The following is a 10,965-nucleotide window of genomic DNA, read 5'->3' as shown; positions in this document are numbered from 1 at the left end:
TCATCAGATTTTACATCTTAGCTCTTTATGGAAATGACTTTTTATGAAATATTTAAAAATATATATAGATAGGAGACGATTTTTTTTATCATCCAAGGGAACATTAATTCATTTTTCCTTTTTCGTCTGAAATTTTAATCTCCCAGCATTGATTTCAATCCAGTTTTTTCCTCTTTGCTCAGCTGAACGGTGTCCATGTAATTAACACGGACTGTTTGTCCAGTCTGGGTTTCTGCATGTCAGGTTGTGTTTCTATGTGCATCCTGGCCAGGTTTCTGCTCTGATGAAGGTCCAGCTGCTCTTCATCTCTGCCAAATGGAGCCAGACCAAGTCTGCTCCTGGACACAGAGATTTGAGAAGAATAGGCCGATAACAGGAGGCCAGAGGCGTTCAGGGAGAAACGCACAATTGTAACTTCAGAGAAGACAAAGAGGCTTGAAGAGAAAATGAGGAGAAAAGAGGAGGTGTAGGTATGGAACAGAAGTTCTGGAGGAGAGGTGGAGATGGACCAGGAGAGCAAAGCAGCACAGGACTCCAGGGTTTTCCAGGCTTGGTTGCACAAAACATTTCCTCTTTCCCTTCGCTGCATGTACAGACTTTTAGCAGCAGCACAGCAGGTTTTAGGAGGAAGAAAGACGTCTGACTGACCAAAGCACAGACTGACAAACGTAAGTAAGTTTCATTTATATCGCGCCTTTCCCAGATAAAATCCCAAAGCGCTGACCAATAGAAATACAATAAAAACACAATCAATTAAATATGATGTAAAACAAAACTAAATAGAAGTAATAAACATGGAATAGAAATAATGAAACCGGTCAGCAAAAAGTATTTTCAAATAGAATTGTCTTTGGTTGACTTTTAAAAGAATCGACAGTCGGCCACACGATGGGACAGAAGGGGGGCATCCCAGAGTCTGGGGGGCTATTGCCTGGTTTTATATTTGGTCTTAAAAATGTTTAAATTCAAATTCAAATTAATTTTATTTTCTATAGCACCTTTCATGTACAAAACAGTTCAAGGTGCTGTACATAAAAACAAGCAAAAATCCCTGTCCATGCAATAAAATAATTAAATAAGACCTGCCCAATAAAATACACAAAAACAAACACAAGTAAAAGAGAAATGACTACGGAAAAAAAAAGCTAAAGAAGAGAAAACCCAGAAGGCGCCGTCCGCCCTGTCCTCCTATTGGCCGGGGTGTCAGCATAGACACAAGCACCCCAGCTAAGGGTGAGAAAACACTCGTAAACAGTCTAACTTGGCTAAAAGACATGAAACAAGTATGTGCTATAATATCATACAAAATATAAGAGCAAACATTTCTAGATTAAACAAAAAAAAACGATGAAATGATGTGATAAAACTTTGTAAAACATAAAAAGAATTAAAAAAAAGATATGACATGAAATCTTATTAAAAAGCTGATTTAAAAAGATGTTTCTTTAATTTCATTTTAAAAACCTCCACAGTGGAAGAGGCCCTCTCATCGTCAGGTAGGCTGTTCCACAGACGAGGCCCGTAGTGTCTAAACGAGGCTCGCCGTGGTTTTTTGTCCTGACCCTGGGGACCTTCAGCAGGCCTGCACCTGAGGACCTAAGGCCTCTGGGAGGTTTATGCGTTAAAAGCAAGTCGGATATAAAAGAAGGACAAAGACCATGGACACTCTTAAAAACTATTTTAAAAAATTGAAAATCAACCCTGAAGCTGACAGGGACCCTCCAACCATTCAGCGTTGTGGTAAGTTGGATTTCCATGCACTTATTTTGAAGGCATGTTTAAACGTTACCATAGCGACCAGAGAGTGTTGTGGGCAGAGAGGATGTTGCTCTTGTCCTAATTCATGTTTATTGTTATGTTTAGAAAATACCACAGTTTTCATGCAGGTCATATCATCTTATTTTGTTGAATTGTGTCGGTCACGCGCACGTTTGGTCTGCTGTCGGACTCAGAGTTCCACAGGCTGAGGAACTCAGCTCAAATAGGGTTGAGCACGGGTCTTTCTTTTTGCCCATGGGTCCTTTCATCTGGCAGTTATGTTGTTTCGCCCTTAGTTGTTTCTTACTGTTGTGTTTACTTCTTTTTAGCACCATGAGTGTGGGAATGGGGGGGATGATGACACCTGTGCGATGTACGATGTTTAGCGTAAGTGCAGAGTACGTCTTATCACGTGTCTGTGCCTTTATTGCAGCGTGTTTCCGCCACACATACGTGTTTTTTTTCCTACGGGACGGGGGAAGACATGAAATCAATCCATCTCTATTATTGTGCGGGAATACATTTTCAGAGTTTTGCAAGTGCGGGCGGGAGTGTAACGGATACGTTGCGCGAGCGGGCGGTAATGGTCAGAAATTTGGCGGGCGTGGGCAGGAGCGGGATGAAGAAAACAGTCGCGTGCAGGGCTCTAGTAGGCAGAACACGTCAATGTAAGGGTGGGGGTCATCTAAGATAGCACAAGGGTTAAACTTGCAATCCCTTTGTCTCACTCTTACCATTTCCTCTTGAGCGCCCCCAGCGGCCGTTAGGAAAAATGCATAAATTAGCCGCATCATTGAATAAGCTGCAGGGTTGAAAGCGTGTGACAAAAGTAAGGGTTTATAATCCGGAAATTACGGTAGAATTTAAACGAGATCACAAACAAGCAACAATATTCACCCTAAAACACGCACACACACACACACACACACACACACACAAAAGGAAGGAGGGACCTCTGATCTTTTGTCCCCTGCCCCATCCCTGGCAGGAGGAACCAGGCTCTCGGCAACGGTGGCCGTGTCCCTTGGGTGCTGGCTTCCTGGGCCCAGCGGCACTCTTCCATGCCGAAAAGTCCAGAAAATTTACGAGATGATCGATAAAAATCCCAACGACAAGTTTACGTTTGTATCGGGTGGTAAAGGTGCTTTTTATGAAAGATTCCAGATGGCAGCCTCTTGCTGAAGTCAAAGGTCGACGAAACTCCAGAGGAGGTTGTAGACTTAGGCCAGTCACATGTGCCTGAAATTTCGTGAAAATTGATAGAAAAAAAGTTAATTTTTCCATATTGTATAAAAACGCAAAAATAGATATTTACGATATACTGGCCTTGTCTTTTTGGGGCTTATACCTTTCCCTTCAGGGCTTTTTGAGGCTTTTTGTTTTTTATGTTGTCATTTTTGCTATAACAATTTGTATGTTTCTGTTGTGATGTTGTGTGTATGTTGTGTATTTTTTTTTAAACTTTTTTACCGTTTTGAGTGTTTGAGCTTCGTTGCGAAAACACTCAAAACAATATGGTCCTTGCAGTCAGTGACTGCTGCTGCAGGCCATACAAATTCTAACAAAATGGTTATTATGCTGACCAAAACATTATATGACAAATGAAGGTGGCATATTTTTTACACTAACAGTAAAGTGAATACCATTTTTTTCAGGGGAAAAAATTAGTTGCTAGAGGACAGAATGTTTGCTTGAGGGTGCCAGTTATTTTTGATTTATTAGTTTGAGATGCTTGATTGTTTAGATCCATTTAACAATGATGAGTAAGGAGAGTTTTCAAGGTTCTACTGAGATTTGAACTCAGACTACTGGATTCAGAGTCCAGAGTGCTAACCATTACACCATAGAACCCTATGTATACTCACATTTCACAGGTTAAAAATCCCAACGACGAGTTTTCATTAAATCCAATACTAATGGTGCTTTTTTTTAAATTCAACATGGCGGCCTCTTCCAGAGGTCAAATAAAACGGATGAGAGCTGAAAGCCTCTCATGCTGGACATATTTTAAACGTTTAGCCTATTTATTTTAGTCATTACCTTTTGAATTGATGCCATAATTTATTTGGTGTAATTAGAAAATGGTCTGAACCGCTCTTAGTCTGGCTCGTCACCTAGGACCTGTCTGGCACGGGAGACCCTACCAGGGCCGTTGGTCCCAGACAGCTTAGGTCCTCAGATCACTCGAGCCCTCAAACCCCCCCACCACGATAAGGTGGCGGTTCACGGAGGGGAAAAATTTGGCCCCTTTTTTTGTAAAGGGGTTTGATCAGTCACTATAAAATATTCCCTGATGTGACTTTATGTGAATTTAAAGTTCTTTTCTTGGTTTGTAAATGTTTTTATGGTCTTGGGCCTTCATGTTTATCTGATATGATTTTAAAGTAGGAGCCCTCGCAGACCCTGAGGTCCTCTGGTACCGGCCTTTAAGTTTACCCAAAAGTAACGGCGAGTCTTGATTCAGTTTTTCTGGACCTCGCCAGTGGAACAGCCTCCCAGCATGCCTCAGGATCACAGAAACTGTTTATGAGTTTAATGGAAGGCTCAAGACCTTTTTAATCTGCTTTTAGTTGAAATTTAGGAATTTATTTGATATCTTAATTATGTATGTTCTCTTTTTACTCATTTGATATGTGTTTATGTATATAAGTACATATATATTTATATTTATGTATATACATATTTTTCTTAAATACATATTTACTGTTTAATATCTGTCTATTTAGGTTCATTTATGTATTTATTTGGTTATTGATCTATTTTAATTTATATTTGTAACTCCAGTGTTTTCCTCAGAGGGATCCTCCACATCAGTGACCGACCCTTCTCAGTGAACGGGGTCACTGCAGTCTGATCTCCCAGGTCTGGCTCTTAAACTTACATCTGGGGGGTCCTGTGTAGTGTATTGTGTGAACTTAAATAATAATAATTTAAATAATAAAAATAGTAGTAAAATAATTAAATAAAATGAAAATAAATAAATTAAGCCATGTGCCCCAATTTATTGGGGCACATGGCCCCCCCAGAAGGCGCCTACCCTGGAACCCTGCCTCAATGCTGGCCTTGTCCAAATGTCTGCTAACAATCTCAAACTAAAGTTTTCTTTTTGCCTCCAATCAGTTTTTGGATGAATTTAATTTGTAAATCTTGAACTAAATGATCAGTAATTCTTGGTTGGGTGGGGGAAACTGAAGCACTCAGAGAAAACCCACACGAGCACGCTAATGTGAGGCTGTAGCTGACCGTCACATTAGCGTGTCGCCCTTTTTTTTATGTTTGGCCTAATTTGGGGGAAAAGTATAAAAGGGGATGTTGGAGGAGTTTCAGTTAATTAGTGACTAATCCAGAAGGTGTGGAAGAACAGCTAGCAGTCAAACAAAGATACAATACTGTTGGTCTTGTCCAAATGTCTGCTAACAATCCCTAACTGAAGTTTTTTTTGTGCCTCCAATCAGTTTTTTTGGGGCAAATTTAATTGTAAATAATGAAATAACAGTCAGTAGTTCTTGGTTGGGCGGGGGAAACTGAAGCACTCAGAGAAAAACCCACACGAGCACGCTAATGTGGCAGTGACATTAGCGTGTCGCCCTTTTTTTTATGTTTGGCCTAATTTGGGGGAATACTATAGAAAGTGGATTTTGGAGGAGTTTCAGTTAATTAGTGACTAATCCAGAAGGTGAGGAAGAACAGCTAGCAGTCAAACAAAGTTACAATACTGTTGGTCTTGTCCAAATGTCTGCTAACAATCTCTAACTGAAGTTTTTTTTTGTGCCTCCAATCAGTTTTTTTTTGGTAAATTTAATTATAAATAATGAAATAACAGTCAGTAGTTCTTGGTTGGGCGGGGGAAACTGAAGCACTCAGAGAAAAACCCACACGAGCACGCTAATGTGGCAGTGACATTAGCGTGTCGCCCTTTTTTATGTCTGATAAAATGTAGGAGATAATGACTACCGTCCAGCTGCCCTCACTCCGGTTATAATGAAACGTTTGAGAGGATCATTTTAGAACATATCAAAGACAACATCCCCACAAACTTTGACAACCATCAGTTTAATTACCGGACAGATAGATCTACAGAGGACGCCATTTCCACCACACTTCACACAACCCTGACCCACTTGGAGCAGCCAAACTCCTACGTCAGGATGCTCTTTGTTTGGAACACCGTGATCCCCATAAACTGGTCCACAAACTCTCCAATCTGGGCCTCTCATCCACGCTCTGTTCATGGATTATGGTCTTCCTGAACGACAGACCTCAGAATGTCAGCATGGGGGGCCTGACATCTGACACCATAATCCTGAGCACAGACACACCACAGGCCTTTGTGCTCAGTCCAGCATCTTCCCACTTTTCACACAGGATTGACCCCTCCCACCACCCCCCACCCCCGCTTTCTACCTCCCCCTAACTCTAATGTCATCTCAGACTTCCCTCAGAATAACTCACCATTGAATGTGCAACAACACTGTTTATATAATATGACATTTTTTTTATTTTGGTTTTTATTCTTTTTATGTCTACTGAATTGCATTTTTTAAGGTAACACTTTTTAGATGTTTTTATTGATTAAATGAAGCCAAAAAGTTTTTTTGCTGGTTATGCATCAACCCAATACCAATGGCATTCTTTGTTCTGTCCTCGCAGGTTATTTTCCAGCTCTCTCTTCAGGTTTTCCAGTCTGGATTTTTCCTTTAATTTCTTCAGATAGTTTTCTTTCATGTTCTGGCGTTCAGTAACTTCCTGCTGTAAAGCTCCAGTTTGCTGTCGTAGAGTCTGAACCTGAACATCCAAATCACTCATTTTTTCCAGTATATCAGGACTTCCCCCCTTTTGGGTCCAATTCACCTCCTTCACAGCACAGATGTTTTCCTGCACGTCGACTAACTGAAGGACTTGGTCTTGCAGCTTTAGGACTTCATTGCCGAGCTCCAAGTTTGTCTTGGTCTGATTCTCTGTCTTTGTTTCTAGTTCCTCACATTCTGAAACCTCTTCTTTCAGATCTTGGATCATTTCTGTCAAATTGTTCTTTTCTTCTTTCAGCTCCTCAGTTTCCTGCTTCAGGTGATCCAAATGTTCTTTTTGCTTTTTGTGTTTGAGAGTGAGGCCCTTGGTTTTGGCAAACTGCTGTCGTTTGGATAGAACCTCAGTTTCAAGCTCTCCCTTTTGCTTCTGTAGGTCACGGCTTTCTTCCAGAATTGTAGTCAATGTTTTCTTCATTTTGTCTGTTTCCTGGTGTTGGTCTTGGAGTTCATGAAGCTCCTGCTGGTAAGCTCTAGTTTGCCGCTGCAGAGTCTGAACCTGAACATTTAGATTTGTGATTTTGTCCTGTAGAACAGAACTTTCTTTTCTTGCATTCAGATTCGCCTCCTTCACAGCACGGATTCTTTCTTCCACATCGCCAAACTGCAGGACTTGGTCTTGCAGCTTTAAGACTTGATCGCTGAGCTCCAAGTTTCTCTTCATTCGACTGGCTGTTTTTGCTTTGACTTCCTCATATTGGGAATCTTCTTCTTTTAGACTTTGGATCATGTCTGTCAAGTTTTTCTTTTCTTTTTCCAGGTCTTCCGTCTCCTGTTCCAGTGAATCTAATTGTTCCTGGTTCAATTGGATTCCCAGCTCTTTGTCCCTCTGCTGCTGCCCCTTTTGTTTCTCCTGGAGAGCTTTAACTTGTTTCTCCAAGTTTCTGATCTCTTTCCTCAAAGTCTCATCTTCCTTCTTCACAGCTTGAAGCTTTTTCTCCACATGGCCTGAATCCTCGCGTTGCAGTTTTTCCACTTCCAGGATCAGATCTGTCTTGATTTGGTTCAAGGTGACGGTTTCTGCTTTAATTTCATAGTGTTCGGATTCCAACGTTTCTCGCTGTTTAAGAAGATCCATCAGTTTGTTTCTCTTCACTGTGAGATTTGTGGTTTCTTCTCTGAGAGAATCCATTTCATCCTTTAGACCCTTAAAGTAAGAAAGCAGCTGTCCTGCTTCGTCTTCCTGCAGTCTAAGTTGTGAAATCTCCTCCTCCAGTCTCTTCTTCTGCTGTTCTAGCAGGCATCTTTGTGCCATCATTTTGGGATAAATTTTCCTCATGTTCTCATGTTCATTTACTTGTTTCAGTAGCTCTTCACGGCATTGCCTAAGTGCAGCAGTTTCCTTGTCCAGAGTGTGGAACTGATCAAATCCATGTTTGTACATCTTTGCCATCTGTTCGTTGCGGTCCATTTTCTTCTGGAGTTTGGGGAGTTCTGCTTTCAGAGCTGCGTTCTCTGATTCCAAGCTCCTTCTTTCAAACTTCATGTCAGAAAGTTCTGCTTCTACCTCTTTGAGTGGCCTTAGTTTGGACTGCAGAGCTGTCATTTCTTCTTTCAAAGTCCTGAAGCTTTCAAAGGCCTCTCGGATTTTTTGTTTTTCTCCCTCACACTCCTCTTCCACCAGCATTTGCTTCTTCATGGCTTTTCTAATCTGTTCTACCTTCTTCATCAGTCTAACCTTTTCCTCAGAAGCAGCTTTTTGTACGTTTTTCAGTTGTTTGCGTTGGTTTTTCAAGGTTTTCATGGTTGGTAAATCCTTGCAGAGTTCTTCCAAGTGTTTGGTGGAAGCAGAATTTTGCTCAAGAATTCCCGCCAAAACCTTGTTGATTTTGTTGAAAGAATTGTTTTGAACTTTCATCTCAGTAAAACTCACGCTGTCTGACATTTTAAAGTGAATTGTTGCTTTAAAATCTCAATCCGTCAGTCAGAATTCAGTTAGGTCTCGATCGTGTGTCTCAATCCCGTTGGCTTAGCTCACCAGCTTTGCTCAAAAGATCTGAAGTTAGTGAGAACGGGGTGTATTCATAAAGATTATTTGATGACCTCAAACGACATCAAACGACATCAAATGACATCATATGACATCATCAATATCATTGTGTCATGGGCCTAAGCTGATGAAATGAGTTAACATCTTTGGTGATGTCATCGTTAGCATCAGGTGGGTGGTGATGACATCATAAAGACAGTGATGTCATTGTGCTACAGCAGGGTGAGACGTGGGTACACAGAGCTTTGATCAAAACCCCTTTTTTTCCAGGGGAGGAATGAACTATTGATGGGGCAATTACCATAACAATGGTGAGTTTAAATATCTGGTGAGGGTCCTTGGTTAAGACTCTTAGCCCTACAACTTACCTCATAATCCATGAGAGACATTGAACCACATGACAGTCAGACGTCGCAGGGACTGGAGGACCAGATGACCCTGTAGAAAAGTGGGCTACTGGAACCAGATGGAAATGGACTAAAGGTTCTGTTGGAATGCTACTACTCACACAATCCTACCCAGAGAGGTTACAGGCAGAGAAAGTGGAGTGAATGGACGCTTTTTGAATCGTGATCGTGAATGAATGAATGAATGAAACTTTCATATTCATAGAGCACTTTCCAACTCCCTAAAGGGCTTCATCAATAAAAGAAAGACAAAAGAAGTTTAAAGTTTAAAGAAAAAGAGTTATTGTGGCCTAACAGAAAAAGTTTGGGGCTCCGCTCTAGCATCCATGTGGTGTTTGAAGATCTGTTGTTTTTCATTCTCGTCATCATTCAAACACCACATGAATGCAGCATTTCTCCAAGTTTTACAGAGATAAATACATTCCGTTGGTGCAACTGGCTCTAAAATGAAAACAAAAGTTTTAACCTAAAAACTCTAAAATGTTCTGTTTTAAAATATAATTTTAATCCAAATGTTTTCATCCAGATTCCATGTTATTTCTTTCTCACTCCACGCATCTGCTGCTGGTCCGGCACTTCTATCCAGTTTTACAACCAAATGTGGGCCGCCAGTCCAAAGGTTTACCCACCCCTGATTTAGAGGGTTGAAAGAATGTTAAATCTGTTTGACACGCCTGCGTCTCCTCACTGTCTTCACGTGTTCGATAAGTGTTCACTACATGCTTTCGCCTGCATCATGAACGTAGAAAAAAATGTGCATGAACAGTTTCTCTCTACAGGTTCACTGAGCGGTCTGTGACCTTGATATTTTGTGCATGACTCGTACAGGTTTGACCTTTGACCCGTGTCCACCTGTACGGGCAGTTGGGACCAAGAGTTTAGACAAGCAAAGAGGGAGTTGAACCTGTGGCCTTGCAGTCAGAAGTCTGGCGCTCTACCTCTGCTAAAAAACAGAGACAAAAACTGAAGGTTCAAGCATGTTTTACTGCATTTGTAAAAATAACTTGCATATTGCAAATACTGTCATCATGAGAAGTTTTAGTGTTTTTGATAGAAACGTGTGATATTTGGTTACGTTTCTCTGCACAGACTTTCCATCTTTGTCCTAAACGTGAAGCTAAAAAGGAGAAAACTCTTCTGTTGTTTCACAAGCAGCACGTTTCCGTTTGCTGTATTCATCAGTGCATCCTGGTAATGAGTTTGTTCTGTGGTCAGCTGCAATTTTCTTTTACACAGAATCAATTAGTATTCATCGAAGCAGGAAATGTTTTTCGCTATCGCTGAAGAAACACGTCTGTTGATGAGTTCAGTCTGCTCACAGTATTCTCTGCTGCCTTTTTACTTTTTTCTACTCACATTCATTATCAGAAACTTTATGTACAAAAACTATTTACAAATTGGTGGGCCAAATGACTTTTTTACTAAAACATTCTTAGGGCTGCAAAGCAAAAGCAGAAAAAAAGTCTTTTTGATGAATATTAAAATGATCTGGTGTTATATTGATGACAGAAAGTGGATCAAAGTTCCTCACACAGACGACAGAGTTTGAGAGGAACATTTTTTTTTCTTTCAGTTTTATTGCTCAGCCCTTTAAGCAATCTTGAAATTGTAATTAAAACTGACATTATTCATCACTAATGCTTGCAATTACTGGAAAGTTTTGCACTAAGAGCAGACGTGACAAACAGCTGTGTCAGCTGAGAGAGCTGCAACAAAGAAAATCATCAGACCTGCAGGCACATGCATCATTTTCGGAGTTTTTAGCTCTTCTCTCCATCAGAGCGGTTTTTGCCACAGACTGCCAGCCCGTGTGACTGAGCCAAACCAACAGCAGCGAGCCAAAACTGTTTGAGAGACGCTGCCAAAGACGGCGGGTTGAACCTTTCACTTTTTCTTCATCTCGTCTCTCACGCCGCATAGCTTCTGAAGATGCCAGGTCAGCGTTCTGCAGGTGGGAGGAAGTGGACAGGTCTGCTGCCATCCGTCAAGGGAAAAATCCCTGAAA

The 10,965-nt window shown here is 41.0% G+C and overlaps 1 protein-coding gene and 1 non-coding gene across 2 annotated transcripts; both read right to left on the bottom strand.

The window, feature by feature from the left end:
* Positions 1-3,537: 3,537 nt before the first annotated feature.
* trnaq-cug lies at positions 3,538-3,609 on the bottom strand. The gene has a single exon. It is a non-coding gene; the product is annotated as a tRNA-Gln (tRNA).
* A 2,708-nt stretch (positions 3,610-6,317) lies between these two features.
* On the bottom strand, positions 6,318-9,207 carry LOC111948654 (girdin-like). The gene has a single exon (XM_023962588.1). The coding sequence runs from the start codon at positions 8,446-8,448 to the stop codon at positions 6,361-6,363; it is 2,088 nt and encodes a 695-aa protein (XP_023818356.1). The 5' UTR covers positions 8,449-9,207; the 3' UTR covers positions 6,318-6,360.
* Positions 9,208-10,965: the final 1,758 nt, after the last annotated feature.

Source organism: Oryzias latipes, chromosome 14, assembly GCF_002234675.1.
Source record: "Oryzias latipes chromosome 14, ASM223467v1".
Taxonomy (NCBI): Eukaryota; Metazoa; Chordata; class Actinopteri; order Beloniformes; family Adrianichthyidae; genus Oryzias; species Oryzias latipes.
This window is presented reverse-complemented; position numbering and strand designations above follow the sequence as displayed.